At 33.5% G+C, this 17,802-nt stretch overlaps 1 protein-coding gene and 1 pseudogene across 1 annotated transcript; both read left to right on the top strand.

Moving 5' to 3' along the window:
* Window positions 1-7,195: 7,195 nt before the first annotated feature.
* Window positions 7,196-9,774, top strand: LOC106356699 (annotated as a pseudogene).
* Window positions 9,775-14,817: 5,043 nt separating this feature from the next.
* On the top strand, window positions 14,818-17,497 carry LOC106352767 (cytochrome P450 98A3-like). The gene is made up of 3 exons (XM_013792397.3): window positions 14,818-15,500; window positions 15,971-16,368; window positions 16,692-17,497. The coding sequence occupies exons 1-3, from the start codon at window positions 15,017-15,019 to the stop codon at window positions 17,334-17,336; spliced, it is 1,527 nt and encodes a 508-aa protein (XP_013647851.2). The 5' UTR covers window positions 14,818-15,016; the 3' UTR covers window positions 17,337-17,497.
* The last annotated feature ends 305 nt before the right edge of the window (window positions 17,498-17,802 follow it).

Raw genomic sequence — 17,802 nt, 5'->3', positions numbered from 1 at the left:
ATTACTCAACCAAAGTGTTCCCTTATATAGGGGTTACAAGAATCAGATAAAAGGAAAGTGTACAAATCATTATCCTAAAAGGAAAAGGAAAACCTCTTAAAGATAAACACGAAGAGATAAATGGAAACTATCCTAAGTCTAAGGTCGGCCACTCTCTCTCTCTTTGGGCCGCCAACTCTCTCTCTCTCTATGGGCCACGGTTTGGCCATTTGGTTACTAGCAATCCACATTGTTCATAACATAACTATAATATTAATGTGTACAGGGATCATTATTAAATTGGTCACAATAAACTGGCAGAATTATAATCAAATTTACTTCTTAAAAATAAAACTAAAGTTTTACCTGTTACATATATATCTATCTTATAAAAATCTGAAATGAAAATTTATAATAAAATAATACCTCTACGTTCTCACCATATCTATAAATTAATGGGACCTTGTTTGATATACAGTATATCATTGAATTTATATAATTTATCTAATTAATTTCTATGTTAGATACGAATGACACATAAACCTTCCTCAACTAAGTAAAGTAGACATGATGAATACTCTATAAAAGATAATGGATGCTCAACTATATTATAAAACATAAGTGAAGGGTTTGAGACATAAACTGATAAGATATGCAATATCTAAGGATATAATAATATGAACAATACTTAGGTTCACTTTAAACCACAATGGTGAATGGTTAAATTCACCGCAATCTTCGTATTGCCATGTAGAAGTAGTTAAAAAGACAATAAAAAAATAAAAAATAAATAGCTGAAAAAAATAACACCGACATTAATTAACGCAGTCTAAAAACCTAAACTCTAAAACCATAAATCCTAAATCTGAAACACTAAACCATAAATTCCAATCTTAAAATATAAACCCTAAATCTTAAACTTTAAACCCAAACTCTAAACAATAAACCTTAAATCCTAAAATCTAAACCCTAAACCCAAAACTCTAAACCATAAACCCTAAAATCTAAACCCTAAATCTTAAATCCCAAACTCTAAACCCAAAACTTCGAATCCTAAACCTTAAACTCTAAATCCTAAACTCTGAACCCAAACCTCTAAACCGTAAACCCATCTGCCAGTTAATAAGATTAAGGTTTTCGGTTTAGAGGTTTGGGTTTAGGGTTTATGATTTAGGGTTTGGGTTTAAGATTTAAAGTTTTGGGTTTAATGTTTAGGATTTAGGATTTATGATTTAGGGTTTGGGTTTAAGATTTAAAGTTTTGGGTTTAGGGTTTAGGATTTAGGGTTTAGATTTTAGGATTTAGGGTTTATGGTTTAGAGTTTTGGATTTAGGCTTTAGGGTTTGGTTTGGGTTTAAGATTTAAAGTTTTGGGTTTAGGGTTTATGATTTAGGGTTCAGATTTTAGGATTTAGGGTTTATGGTTTAGAGTTTTGGATTTAGGCTTTAGGGTTTAGATTTTAGGATTTAGGGTTTATTGTGTAGAGTTTGGGTTTAGGGTTTAAGATTTAGGGTTTAGATTTTAGGATTGAGGTTTATGGTTTAGTGTTTTGGATTTAAGATTTATGGTTTTAGAGTTTAGGTTTTTAGAATTTAGAATTTAGAATTTTGCAGACAGCGCTAATTAATATCGGTGTTGTTTTTTTTTCAACTATTTAATTTTTTTATTTTTTTTGCTGTTTTTAACTGTTCCTACATGGCATTTTGTTTGGTTACGAAGATTGTGGTGAATTTAACCATTCACCTTATGGGTGAACCTAAGTATTGTTCTAATAATATCTATTAAAAGGAAGATAATCCATTGAGTTATTATGCTGTGGTTAGCTTTGCAAATTGACATCAACATGGTGCATATGATATATGTATGCAGACGTGCTCAAATATATCAGCACATGCACGTGCAAATACAAATGCACATTCATATATATACACAAATTCTTCAGTAGTAAGAAACGGAAACCACCAAATATAGTCTGTTTTAATTGATTTTACATCAAGTTTACCAAAAACATAGTCCAAATTGCTTATGGATATGTTATTGTTACCTGCGATACTTCAGTTTCCAAACATTCAAATCCGTAAAGTTCAGTACTACTGCTGGTCATGACATATACTAAAGTTGAGACAGACCACGTACATTGTCACTATGTCATGATTTGATCGCTTTTATTATTTCACAATTGTCATTGTACGAATTGCTAGAAAGTATAAATAACATACACGTAAAAGATTTTACTCGTCTTCTAATGGTGGTAACTAGTTGTATCTATAAAAGCGACTTCAAACGGAGGAATGGAGATGTGGAATCATGACAACCACTTGTGGTGGAGTTTGGGGGCGAAAGGTAGTTTCATAATAACAAAATAATCGTTTTCCAATAAAATATCTGCATATGATTTTTATGATATTCTAATTTTACGCTAGAATGTCTTTTTTTTTAAAGCTAGACATACATGTACGCACTACAAGGAAACATCGGTATTCTGACAGACATTCCGACGGAAAATGAAATCCTCGGAATTTCCCGAGGAATTTCTTCGGAATATACCGACGGAATTCCGAGGAAATATCAATCCGTCGGAATATTCCGAGGAAATTCCGAGGAAAAATGAGTTCCTCGGAAAAGACTGATGAATTCCGAGGAAATAGTATAGGGATTTTACAAAATTCCGAGGAAATTCCGACGAACTAGTGATCGATCGATGCGTTTTTGGACAAATACCCATCGATCGATCACATTGTTACGCTTTGGTCCATCTTAGTGATAGATCGATGCGTTTTTGGACATAAATCCATCGATCGATCCGTTTATAAAAAAACATTCGAGATTTTGAAACCCCAAACACTAGTTCCTTGGAATTTCCTCGGAATATTCCGAGGAAATTCCGAGGAACACTTGATATCCTCGATCGATCGATGGGATAATCTCATCGATCGATCACATTGTAACGCTTTGGTCCATCTTAGAGATCGATCGATGCGTTTTTGGACATAAATCCATCGATTGATCCGTTTATAAAAAAACATTTGAGATTTTGAAACCCCAAACACTAGTTCCTCGGAATTTCCTCGGAATATTCCGAGGAAATTCCGAGGAACACTTGATATCCTCGATCGATCGATGGGATAATCTCATCGATCGATCACATTGTTACGCTTTGGTCCATCTTAGTGATCGATCGATGCGTTTTTGGACATATATCCATCGATCGATCCGTTTAAAAAAAAATTGATGTTTTGAAACCCCAAACACTAGTTCCTCGGAATTTCCTCGGAATATTTTGACGGAATTCCGAGGAAGAAAACGGTTTCCTCGGAATTCCCTCGGAATATTCCGAGGAAATTCCGAGAAAATAGGGTTTTTAAACCGAAAACAACGTTTTGCGGTTTGAATAACACCTATATAACCCTTATTAAGTGTCTTACGTTCATTATGAAGTCAAAAATTTGTTTCTTACCCTATAATAAACACTTTTATGATTCTATGAATGAAATCCCCACAACATAAGAGAAACACTTATACACTTTAATGAACGGTAAAGGGAATACTTACAATTCGTTTTGAAATTTGTTATTTCATGGTTTATGCTCATCTATACAAAGAATCCTCAATGGTATGCATTACAATTGTATAAGAAATGAAATATGGCAAAAAAGAATTGATGTTTTGAAACCCCAAACACTAGTTCCTCGGTATTTCCTCGGAATATTCCGAGGAAATTCCGAGGAACAATATAAATTAATAGAAATACATGCACAAGATATTCTTTTCCTCGAATTAATGAAAATATTCCGAGGAAATTCCGACGGATATTTAAGTGGCCGTCGGAATTTCCTCGAAATATTTTCATTTAACCGGGCAAACAAGCCGCCAAATATTTCGCGAAAATTGAAATTGAAAATACTGAGGGAATTCCGACGGAAAATATCCGTCGGACCCAAGGTTTTATAAACTCGAAACGCATCTTCTTCCCCATTTCTCTCTTCTTCCTCTCCGGCGATCTCTCTCTCCTTCCGGCGTTCTCCACCTTCTCTCGCGACGACCTCTCCGGCGAATCTTTTCCATTCTCTTACAAATCATGTAAGGACCATATCTCACTCTCTTAGGTCCTATTTGTTAGGTTTTTAAGTAGATTTGATGATTTTAGAAGGTTTTTGATAGATTTTTGTTAGGGTGATTGGGTAGGATTGTGATTTGTTGTGTAATAAGTTTAGAATTGTGATTTGGTTGTGTTGAATTGATTTAGAACTTTTTTTATAAATTGTTCATTATTTTTGTATTTATAAAACGTTTTTTCTATATAAATTCGATTTTACAAAAGTTTTTTGTATATAAATTCGATTTTTGGATTTATAAAAGATGATTTCATATTTATAAAAATATTTATATTTATTAAAACTAATTTTGTATTTATAAAACATTTTTTTGATTTATAAACACTATTTTTTTTATTTTTGTATTTATAAAAACAATTTTTAAATATACAAACCGTTCTTTGTATATAAATTCTTTTTTTGGATTTATAAAAGATGATTTCATATTTTGAAATTAATTTTGTATTTATAAAATATTTTTTTTTGATTTATAAACACTATTTTTTTATTTTTTGTATTTATAAAAACTATTTTGTATTTATAAAAAGATGATTTCATATCTATAAAAATATTTATATTTATAAAACTAATTTTGTATTTATAAAACATTTTTTGATTTATAAACACTATTTTATTTTTTTTTGTATTTATAAAAACTATTTTTTATTTATAAAAAGATGATTTCATATTTATTAAAACTAATTTTGTATTTATAAAACATTTTTTTTATTTATAAAAACTATTTTATTATTTTTTGTATTTTAAATATGTTTTCTATTTCAATTTTAATTTTATATTTTCGAATTTCAATTTAAAAAAATAAATTTATAATTTTTTTAAAAAATTTTGGAAATATTCCGAGGAAGTTTATCCCTCGGAATATTCCGACGACATCTTCCTCGGAATATTCCGAGGAATTTCCGACGAACTTGTGGTCCTCGGAAATTCCGAGGAAATAGGGTTTCCTCGGAATTCCGTCGGAAATTTCCGAGGGATTTCCGAGGAAAGATGAATTTTCGAGAAGTTATTTCCGAAGACTTTTTCGGTCGGTATGTTGTCGGAATAGCGTTATTCCGACGACATACCGACGATTTTTTTCCTCAGTATGCCGCTGTTTTCTTGTAGTGACTTGTATAACATCATATATAAAAAGATTGCTTACAGAAACTTGAAAGTAAAAAACTCCACCTTCTCTCTAGGTTTTCTGGCGAAATTCCGGCCGACGGTGTAGGCTTCCACAGCCACCGTCGGTCCGGTTTTCTTCCGATTTCTTCATGCATGTCTGGTTCGCGTTGTGTTTTTCCCTTGTTTGGGTTTCTGATCGGTCTTTCTTGGTTACGGGTAATGGAGGCTTCTTCAGATCCATCGGCGCCGGCTTATGACTCCAGAGGTGGAGGCTCTTTATGCTCTGTGCTGCCGGCTTTTGTCTACAGCCATGTCATCTTTTATCCTATGAAGACGAAACTGTTTGGTGTGAATCTCCTATCTTCGATTGACGGCTTGGTTCTTCAGATGAGATCTCAACCAAAGTTGATTGATGCTCTCCGATTGAAATGGCTTAGGCGGTGAAGATAAGGGATGATTTGTGGGTTTAAACTCGTCAGTGTTGTTTGAAGGCTCGGGATGAGATATCGAAACATTTTCGATGGAATCTCTCCGTAAAAACGAGCTCAGGTGAAGAAAGGGTGTGTTTCAGGTTCCGGTGTGCTCCGACGAAACCATTTGATCGTGTTACGGCGTTGACTTGAAGCGGTGACGGTCAAGATGAGGCGGAAGGAACATGTGTCTCCTCGTTGGTGAGGATCTTAACACATGTCTGTTCCTCTCGACGTGTGGCTCTGCATGAAGTCGATCGGGTTTTGTCGGGTTGGGCTTCAGGCCCATTTCGTCTTTTCTGTACTGCCCTTTTGTTTGTGGGCTTGATGTTGTTATGTGTAATAGGGCTTCGGTCCTGTACTTTCTGGACTTCGGCCTTTTATAAATAAAGGTTGGCAAAAAAAAGTATAACATCATATATTTATTTTCTACGCATATATAACACACATTGTACTCTATATATAGATATTACTTAAGTGTATATAGAGTTTAAAATCTTTACATATGAATAAACATGGTATTTTGTATAACTTTCTAGATAGAACTGCATTGTATATGCATGGTATGATATATACATAACATGCATGCTCTAATTCACTGTGACCATGCATAAGATTTTAGTATTTATTTGCTCATATTGTAGATCTAAAACATATTGTAGATCTAAAAAAATCTTCTTTTAGGAAGAGATATAAATCGATACCAGACAAGACATCCAACAAATATGTTGTCCACCTTAATAATTTCAACAGAGGAAGGTATTTTCAGATAAAATGGTAGTTTTGAGATATGGGTCTTAAACTTACGCAGGATTGAACCCAATTGGTTGTTGCGGTAACGTGGAATTCACCTTTGTCCACTTTGTGTGTGTTATTGATTTAATCTCTTAAGAAGATTTTTTTTTTTGAACATTATCTTAAGAAGATTTGACCACAAAGAAAAAACCCTTTTAAGATCGACGATATATGACCAGGAGTGTAGAAATTAGGATATGCGCACATACGTCACAGTCCATATACTTGTATAACCCATATTACAATGAGATCTTTTCGTGGTGGTCTTGTTGGTCGATTTGTCAAATTCCTACTATAAGTTAGCCAACAAAAACTTAAACTATATAGTTACTTTAACGACGAAAACATAAAATGGAGCAGGAAAAAAAATGAAAATATCGTTTATGTAGTTCTATTTGCACTTCAAACAAAACACGAAAAAGTTTCAATCTTACAAAACTAAACACTCACCTGTTCCACATCAATCACACTAATAATCTAGACTTTAAGTAGCCACAAGTTTTATTTACTTAATATGATTGGGTTCATGAAGTCAACTAAACCGAATATTTATATGTAGAATGATCTATCCACTTACTTTAAAGATAAGTAATTCATGTATATGATGAAGTCATTATAATAAATATAAAGTTTAATAACAAATATAGAAAAGAGAAACGAATGGGAGAAAGCAGAGAACACAGAAAAATCCGAATATTGTGATATAAATACAATGAACCTCACCACTTGGTTCTTAGGAAAAAAACACATATTCTCTAAGTGTTTATCTTCTCCCTATTCCTAACTCATTTCTCTTATATACAAACACAAATCTTTGACATCTTTGTCAGCCTCAAAGATCATAAATATCCCCAAATTTTTTTTAATTTTTCTTGTCTTAAAACCTTAAAAAGCAAATTAAGATGGGATTAAGGATGTCAGAATCAGCTAAACCTTACTTTGCAATGGTTTGCCTTCAGTTCGGATACGCCGGTATGAACCTGGTCAGTAAAGCCGTCCTTGACCGCGTATGAGCCATAACGTTCTTGTTTCATATCGCAACGCTTTTGCCACTGCCGCGATTGCACCTTTTGCATTTCTCTCCGAAAGGTACATTAAAAAGTTCATATTGTCCCTTGTTTTTAAGATAACACAGTTAATTTTTTTTTTTTTTTTTTTTGAAAAACACAGTTAGTTTTTGTTTTGCGAGTTTTATGATATTTATGTGATGGTGGATTTTGTAGGAAAGTGAGGTCAAAGATAACGTCTCCAATATTCATGCACATATTTGTTCTTGCTCTTCTTGGGTTAGTCTTCTTAAACCATAACCAAAAACTTGTCTTGTTGAATGTATACAAAATTGTTACAATTATAAGGCTAACAAATATGATTTTATTCAGGCCTGTAATTGATCAAAATCTATATTACATCGGTCTGAAACTCACATCTCCGACGTTTTCATCGGCCGTCAGCAACATCGTGCCGGCAATTACCTTTATCCTCGCCACTCTTTTCAGGTACATACACATGCATGATGCATACATAGATACATAAAAGCAATATTTTATTTATATTGTCATACATGGATATGCACCAATTCATACATAGATGTATAGTACAATATGTATGTTATAATATCATAAATTGTTAAATATTAACGTGTTTTATGTGAATATTTGAATATAAAAAGGATGGAGAAAGCGGAGATGAGAAAAGTAAGATGTCAAGTGAAAGTGGTGGGGACTTTAGTAACATTGGTTGGATCCATATTGGTGATATTACAATGGTCCTTTCATCAATTTCTTCCGATCTCACCTCAGTACCACCACCTCTTCGCCGCTGGCCAGTAATTAACCGCCTTCCTCCTTGTCGCCTCCCTCTCATGGGCTTCGTTCTTTATTCTTCAGATATCATTTATTGATCCAAACTAAGAAAGTAGTTGGTGTTACAGTTTCGTGAGATTTTGGTTTACTCTTAGATTGTTTGAATTGATATATCAATAACCCTTAGTTTGGCCTATGAATACATATATTAAAAAAAAAAAATTTTATTAAAATATATTAAAATATTTTTTTTTAATTTTACATATATTAAAATATATTTTTTTTATTATTCTGAGATCTGAATTATATGTTCCAGGCTTACAGCATTTAGGTATTGATTTATTACATTGACTAATCTAAAATATTAAGCTGCAGTCTAATCAGACGAAAAAGGATTGGACTAAAACTTATCACGGTTTTTACTCTATACATTTTGTATAGGATATATAAATTTATATGGATCTAACAAATTAGGGGTTATGTGCTTTTTTATTATATTTCTGTTAGGCATCGACTTTGAAGAAATACTCAGCCCATCTCTCGCTATCAACCATGGTGTGTTTCATGGGAACGTTACAATCTTTAGCCCTTACCTTCGTAATGGAATACAATCCTTCTGCTTTGAGCATAGGTCTTGACATGAACCTTCTCGCTTCTGCCTACGCGGTCCGTTCTCTTCCTTTAAAGTTCAAGCAAATTTTTTTATATATAATGCAACGATCAATACACAAATGACTGATAATTTTTTTTTTTTTTTGGTAAAATGTTAAGCAATATTGTGATTGGTTCAATTATAGGGAATAATGTCGTCCAGCATCACTTACTATGTTCAAGGACTTATGATGCAACGAAAAGGGCCTGTCTTCGTCACTGCTTTTAACCCTCTTGTCGTTGTAATTGTCTCCGTAATGAGCTTGTTCGTTCTCGAGCAAGGAATCTACCTTGGAGGGTATGTTAACAACAACCGGTTTATTATGATATATACCTGGTTTAGTCTTGTCCTATCGTGTTAATTAATTTAAACCCGAATTTATATTTCAGGGTTCTTGGAGTTGTTGTTTTGACGGTAGGGGTCTATGCTGTGTTATGGGGAAAGCACGTAGACGATATCGGTGAGGAACTATACCGTGAAGATAACCCTGTTTTAGAAGCCGTTAAGTGTTGTAGTAGAAATTATGGTCTCACAATATTGCCGAAAATCAAAGAAGCTGATGAGGATGTTGAAACCAGGAAAGTTCAGGCAGCTGAGAAGGAATCATCGTTGGCGGTTATGGTTTTTTGTAGTGAAAATGTGAATAATTGATTCACGATGCTAACTAGATGGTTTTTGTTTGAGGCAAAATTGGGGAAAAGAGTAACTTCTTTTTGATACTTAGTTTAAATTCCTTCCCCTGCTTCAAAAGTTCTATTTATAGTTTTGACTCTCTGGAGTAACCAAGGATTAATGAACCATCCATTTTGATCATTAACTAGCTATAAGCATATATGTAAATCACTGCATTTGGTATTCATATCCAACTGCTACATACCATTATATTGTACATTTAATGAAAATACATAACAAAGATTGTATTTCCTCTATTTATGTTTTTCATAGATGTTGGTTTACAAGCTTTCACATAGAAACTAATAAATGTATTAACTATTAATTTTCATTAATTTAGAAGAATTATCAATAAGCACAAAAACAACCAAAAATAATGTGATGAACAGAAAATTGGCTATTATATCCAGTATAGTATATACATATATTAATTTTTAATTTAGTATTTTTCTTTTATTTAATTTTTTTTATATTGTAATTTATTTTAGTCTTTAAAAATAAAAATTATTCAAATTCACAACTTTGTTTGAAAAGTATAAATTATATGAAAACTAATATGTGATATTAAAGTAAAAAAAATCATCCACATATAACACAATCGTATTCAATTTTATATACAATTTTTGTAATATATTAACTCTTCAACATTAAGAAATACGATATTTTGAATTTATTTATAAGGATTTGTTTAAATGGATTAATGTTTATCGATCTAGAGTTTTGGATTTTGAATCTAAATTTAGTCATGTATAACTATAATAATTAGAAAATGTACACTAAACATGTTCTACATATGATAAAATAGTTTGTTGTTGTATACTTATATGTTTGGTAAATTTCATGAAGAACAAAATGTGATTAAATTTTGTTTGGACTTTATTTTCATATGTATATGGTTAGCCACTTGAATTTTTTTATCTGCTATATTCTTTTTTTTCTTTATTATTTGTTTATGTGAATTGTTCCGTCTATGTATCATTTATTATTGCAAAATTAGTTTCTAACCAAAAATATATTTTCAGAATATCATGAATTGGTAATAGTGAATGAAGAAACTATTGATCATGTTCAAATTTAAAAATGCAATGAAAATATTTTTGAAACCACATTAAGAAGTTACGATAGTGTGGTACAAGATATAGCTATTTAAGAAATTGAAATCATATACAGAAGGTTGATAGGTGTTGAAACTCTATTTCCAAACTTCTGTTTGTACAAGCCAAGCACTAACCAATTATCTGTAAAATGTCATTTATAGTTATGTCAAATGTTTATATACAAATCAAACAAGGTTTAATATTAACAAACCAAATAAATGTCAATATGAGAGATTCATATCTCATATGAATGAACACAATTTTCTTAGTTTTGCTATATATGTTTCACATACAACACCATTATATTTTATTCTATATAGGACATTATATTTTATATACAATTTAATATAAAATATTACTTTCAACATAAAAAATACACAACTTTAGATTTTTAGTTTATTCATTGGATTTTATTTAAAATAGTTTGATGTTTACTTTTTTATTTAAGTTTTTGAATTTTTAATCTAAAATTTAATTTGTATAATCTTAATGAATAAATCAACATATCATTTAAATAAGTTCTTAATGAAAAAACATAAAATACAACATGTTTTACATGGAATAAAATGTTTTTGATGTATATTTTTTTGTAAGTTTCATGAAGAACAAAGCACCTTTTTGGACTTTAATTTGATATTGATTATTAGTCACTTCAATTTTTTTATTCTATATGTTGTATTCTTAATTTTATCTTTTGGCTATATGAAAAAAATTCAACGAATCATTTATTATTGCAAGATTATTTTTTAATCAAGACTATACTTCAGATTATCATAAATTTGTGATGGGTAATTAAGAAACTATTTTCTGTTGAAATATTTTTAAAAGCAAATGAAAGTATTTTGAAGCCAGATTAATAAGCTAGTATAACATGGTATGAAATATTAATGTTTAAGAAAATGAAATCATCTTAATTGCAAACTTTAATTTGTACAAGCCATACACAAACCAAACTCATACTTAATTATATTATCTGGAAATAAATCATTCATAACATGTCAAAGGTTTTTTTTTTCATTTTCTTTGCCAAAAAGATATGACATACAAAAAGATGAATTTACATTCTTGGAAGCCGAAAATATGATTATCAAAAGATTGAAAATTAAAAAATTTCTATAAACATAAAAACAAATCTAACCTAATCAGCCAAACATATGATAGATGCTAAGAATCAAAGCGTTTAACCACTTTCTACAAAGTCAAACACTTGTTACCTTCATCACATCAATTTTTAAAAGCTATTTTCACCATAATCTAAAAATATTTTTAAATTTAAAATACTTAGATAAATTCATTTTCCCCTTATTTATTTGTTTATTTTGATCATTATTTTGAATTACACATAAAACATAGTTTTAATATATTATATCAAGTTCTTTTTTATTATATATTTATCTTTGTTAATTATATTTTTTAACAAAAAAATAGAGTATAAATTAATTGTGAGTGATAAAAATATGTGCTACTAAATTTTACATCAACCCATAAAAACATGGAATATAAGTGTGGGATAAAAATAAATTGTTTTTCCAAAAATTTATACTATTAAAACTTAATTAAATCCACTTGTATTTTAAGCTAGAAAAAAAAACAAAGTGAAAATGTGATCAAGTTTGCAAGTCGATCATAAACTCCAAGTCAACAAAGCAATTTCTTAACTACAAAACTGCAAATTAAACCAATACCAATTGCTATTGATGTGTCTCGGCTCAGGCCCAATAAATTTCTTCTCTTCGGTTCGAAACCTAGAGCCCACCAAATATTGAAGAAAAGTTAAAATTTGAAGATATAGAATTTCAGTCAATAATCTCTTTAAATTTGGCCATAATTCATTCTCCAAATGTTAGATTCAAAATCGGATCCAAGTACACTAACCCAACAAAGATATTTGTAGCGAAAATGCAGACTATAACTTTCAACATTAATGGTGTTAATAAATATAACTTAAGCTGACTAATTCATCAATAGAGCGACAAACCAATCATATATGTAAATTCAATAAAAGATATAGTCTGCATTTTATGGTGATTAAAGAGAAAAAAAAACTGCATGTAATATGTTTAACAAAGATTCTTCTCTTTAAACACTCACTGAATCGAGAGAAAGTAGATCTAAAGTTTGGGTCCGGCGAGCGGCCGGCGCGTGAGCGTGCGTGCCGTCGTCGGAGCCCCTCGAGATATTCTTACGATGTGGGGCTTGCGCTTCTCCTTCATCTCCTCTATTCTCCGCCTTGTCTGAGCTCTGGTTCAGATCCCCTCCGAAGCGGATCTAAAGTTGGAGTAAAGACGCGGTCGTTGTGAGGTTTGGCGCGGTGAAGCTAATTGTTTCTTAGTCAGTTGATGTTTCTTTTCTGGGAGGGGGAGGCTCCTACAGCTCCGTCGCCGCCGGCTTTGTCTCCGGGAGGTGGACGCTTCTTCAGATCCGCTGTTGTCGGTTTTGTCTCCGGGAGGTGAAGGCTCCCTCAGTCTTGCGTCGCCGGCTTTAGTTTGTCTCAGTTACTTGGATCGGTTTTGGATCCCGTTGGTGCTTTGAGTGTGTTGCTTGGTTCGTGGTTCCAAATGCTTTGTTCTGTCGGATGAGCTCTCGATTGGATCGATGAAGCTCTCCGAAGTGAAGACAAAGCGTGGAAGAGAAGAGTTGGCCTCGATGGAGGCTCTTCGGTGTTTCTGAGCTCGAGGTTTGCGGTGGTGGAGCTCCGGCGACGTCTCGAGATGGTGGTGGTCAAGTCGAGGCGGAAGAGACGCGTGTCGTGCTGATGGGGTCTTATCCTTTCACGCGTCCTGCTTCCTTGACGCGCGGGCCTATCGGCCGAGTTTGGTTTGGGCCTCAGACCCGTTAACTTATCTTAGTGGCCCATAGGATTTTGGGTTTTTTGTTTGGTTTTGTTTGGTTGGGTCTCGGACTGTGTTTTTGGGTTTAACCCCTTTATTAATATTAAAAAAAAAAACTTAGACGAAGAATAAAATAAAATATGTTTAACAAAGATTGCATGATTCATTGAACTCGCCTATAACAGTCAATATTATGAAAAAAAAAATAAAAATAAATAAACTTTACGTTTCACCAAACACACCCACCTACTCCTCTGGTCCCACCACTCAACATACAACACTGACTCTCTCAAACCTTGCTGTGTTTTCCTTTCTCTATTTTTTTTTTTTTGGTTTTGAAACAAAGGCAAATATAATTATCTCTTTTAAAACTGATTAAATCTTTATTAGACTATTATCTGAAATATAATTATCTCTTTTAAAACTGATTAAATCTTTATTTGCTGTTGTTGAAAATCCTATGGGCAAAAAAAACAAAGGTTTGTAATGAGTGAGTCTAAATCAACTATCGCAAGCAGTTATGTTTGGTCGGATCGCACACCAACCCTCTCTACTTCATCCTCACACCAACCCCAAAACTAAACCTTCCTACGCTTCCCCACTCGCTATCAAAATGCTTGTTGTAACCACCGTCTTAGAGGTGTTTAAAAAAAAAAAAAAAACCCACCGGTTTAAAGCATCTTTATCCTAAAACCCCTATTTGGGTCTCTAAAGAATTCTTTAGTACTTTTAATTAGTTAAAGTGAGATTAGAGACCTAACTAGGAAACCCGTACAATTAGCGCCTCCATTGCAAGTCTCTTATTTAGAGTTTTTAAAAAAAAGATTTTTTTTTTAAATAGATTTTATTTATGAAATTGCAAATTAGAAAATAAAACATTTTAAACATAGATTTAAATATAAAACAGCAAAATAAAGATCTATTACCGTCGTTGGACCACTAAACAATGGAATAATTTGAGAAATTAAGAATTTTAATGATGGCAACAATACTAGTTTAGTAATTATTATGGATTATACTTTTCTATTTTCGAAGAAGATAGATACTATAACAAAGCTGATTTGTATTCTACTTTCGTAAACAAATATGTTTAGAGAGAGCTAGTGCCCTAATCTTTGTTGTTCACGTGCATTTCCTCATTAAGACCTTGCTAAATGCATGTGTTTATACACTGATGCAGTAAAAAAAACATTTTGCTAGTCTACAACATTTTGCATTGTTATACATTGAAAAACAAAATTCAACCGTTGACAAATCATGTAAGATATTAGTGTAATTATTATGCCCTGAACCTTGCGATTTATTTCCATATTTTGTAGTTTGCTAAAAACAATAAATATATCCATATTTATTACTTTAAAACAAACAAAATAAATCGGTTCACCAACCCCCACCCTAATATAAACCAAAGTCTCGACCACACCCACCTAGAATTCTAGAAGTGAATTCGATTTACTTTTCATCTCTTTTCGAACAACAATACAAGTTCAACAAACCCCATGTCGTGGTTTCTTATAGCGGCGGCGATTGTCGCTGCCGTCGTCTCATACAACCTTATCCAACGTCTGAGATTCAAGCTCCCACCAGGCCCACGACCTAAGCCTATCGTCGGTAACCTCTACGACATAAAACCTGTCCGGTTCAGATGCTACTATGAGTGGGCTCAAACCTACGGACCAATCATATCGGTCTGGATCGGTTCTATCTTAAACGTGGTCGTATCAAGCGCCGAGCTAGCCAAAGAAGTCCTCAAAGAGTACGACCAGAAACTCGCCGACCGTCACCGGAACAGATCCACAGAAGCATTCAGCCGCAACGGTCAGGATCTGATATGGGCTGATTATGGTCCCCACTACGTGAAGGTTAGAAAAGTGTGCACGCTTGAGCTCTTCACACCAAAAAGACTCGAGTCTCTTAGACCTATCCGTGAAGATGAGGTTACTGCCATGGTCGAGTCCGTCTTTAGAGACTGTAACCTTCCTGGTACGTAGTCTTTTTGTAGATATGGTTTGTGTGGAAATATTGTAAGCCACGCGTTACCTTTACTCTTTAGCGGCAGAAATGATATATGTTTATGCTCTATTTTTCTTGTGATCAACGTCATATTTATTTATGTTGACTTTATTTTTGAATAGTATGATTTATATTAATAAATAATCTAGTTATGGCATTATTAATGTATACATTCTGATTTATATTAATAATCTAATTATGGCATTATTAATGTATGCACCTGATTTATATATTTATATATACTCCTTATGTAGTTATGTTCAAAAAAAGAAAACTCCTTATGTTTCAGAAAGATAAGTATTTCTAAAGTTGTTTCAGTTTTTAATTTTTAATGCATTATAGATAATAATAATTAATTGTAAACTTAAGGATTAAATGTTTTGTTCAATTTCTATTTGTTTAAAATAATGATTTTTCTATACTGAATTTATTTTCCTCAGAGAACAGAGTGAAAGGATTACAACTGAGGAAGTACTTAGGAGCGGTTGCCTTCAACAACATAACGCGGCTAGCGTTTGGGAAGCGTTTTGTGAACGCAGAAGGTGTGATGGACGAGCAAGGGCTTGAGTTCAAGGCCATTGTATCCAACGGTCTAAAGCTTGGTGCTTCACTGTCGATAGCTGAACACATCCCCTGGCTCCGGTGGATGTTTCCAGCCGATGAGAAGGCTTTTGCTAAGCACGGAGCTCGCCGTGATATCCTCACGCGAGCTATCATGGAGGAACACGCTTTGGCCCGTCAAAAGTCTAGTGGAGCTAAGCAGCATTTCGTTGACGCGTTGCTTACGTTAAAGGATCAGTATGATCTTAGTGAAGACACCATCATTGGTCTTCTATGGGTACGTTATAGTGCTTATATAAAAAAAAAATTGAAATACATTTTGAATCTTCAGGCTTGAATAGTTGCTAAAACGGTGCATATCTAACCGCTATATAGAACGGTATGGACCATTTAAACTATATTTTGAAGGATATAGGCAATTTAGTAGTAATTTTAATAATTTGGGAACGTATATTTATATAAATTATCGTTTAAATTTTGGGGTTTTGAAATAATGTTTCAATTGCATAGGACAGTGATAGGCGCTGCAACCATTTAAACCCTTTGATTAATGTAGATTACTTGTTGCTCACGTTTGGTAAATGGTATGTGTGTGTGCAGGATATGATCACAGCGGGGATGGACACAACAGCTATAACAGCAGAATGGGCCATGGCAGAGATGATCAAGAATCCAAGGGTGCAACAAAAGGTACAAGAAGAATTCGACAGAGTTGTTGGACTAGACCGGGTCTTAACCGAGCCAGACTTCTCACGCTTACCCTACCTCCAATGCGTGGTTAAAGAATCATTCAGACTCCACCCTCCAACGCCTCTAATGCTTCCTCACAGATCCAACGCACACGTCAAGATCGGAGGCTACGACATTCCCAAAGGCTCAAACGTCCATGTGAACGTTTGGGCGGTGGCTAGAGATCCGGCCGTGTGGAAAAATCCATTAGAGTTTAGACCAGAGAGGTTCTTGGAAGAAGATGTTGACATGAAAGGTCATGATTTTAGGCTGCTTCCGTTCGGAGCAGGAAGAAGGGTTTGTCCCGGTGCACAACTTGGGATTAACCTGGTGACGTCTATGATGAGTCATTTGCTTCACCATTTCGTTTGGACACCGCCTCAAGGGACTAAAGCAGATGAGATTGACATGTCTGAAAACCCTGGACTCGTTACTTACATGCGTGTTCCTGTTCAAGCCGTGGCAACGCCTCGGTTGCCTTCTGATCTGTATAAACGTGTGCCTTATGAAATGTAAATGTCTCTGTCTTCGTACTTCTGCTGTTGCTGCCAGTAATGCTTATGGTCTTGCTCTATTTCTTGTATACTTGTTTCTTTTGAGGTTTTTATCATCTAAAACTTTTGATGAGATTAGTTGTTGTCATTTGTCATTGAGTTTAATGATCTTTGTATTATTAATCAAACCCGACCCGAACATATATAAAACCCCAATGGCCTTAGGAGGCTGAATCCGAAAAACCCGATCCGAACCGAATGCCTAATGAATAAACAGACAAGCTGATGTGCCGCAGTCCATGGATCATTACATGGAACCAGCTCAGCATGGAGTTCAGGACGTTCTAAACATTTCAATCAAGGTTCATGTTTTTCACCGTACCAGACTTGACTTGGGTCATGCCAGATTTGAGAAAGATCATGCCAGACTTGACTTGGATCATGAGGTTTCACAAAATGATCGAGACTTCTCTCTTTTGGCTCGATTG

Source organism: Brassica napus, chromosome C5 (genome assembly GCF_020379485.1).
Source record: "Brassica napus cultivar Da-Ae chromosome C5, Da-Ae, whole genome shotgun sequence".
In the NCBI taxonomy this organism is placed as follows: Eukaryota; Viridiplantae; Streptophyta; class Magnoliopsida; order Brassicales; family Brassicaceae; genus Brassica; species Brassica napus.
The sequence above is the reverse complement of the archived record's forward strand: the minus strand, read 5'-3'. Positions and strand labels throughout refer to the sequence as shown.

Coding starts and splice junctions, on each gene's coding strand:
- LOC106352767 (XM_013792397.3), top strand. CDS start 15,017: ATGTCGTGGTTTCTTATAGCGGCGGCGATTGTCGCTGCCGTCGTCTCA. Junction 15,501..15,970: donor TAGAGACTGTAACCTTCCTG/GTACGTAGTCTT, acceptor TATTTTCCTCAG/AGAACAGAGTGAAAGGATTA. Junction 16,369..16,691: donor CCATCATTGGTCTTCTATGG/GTACGTTATAGT, acceptor GTGTGTGTGCAG/GATATGATCACAGCGGGGAT.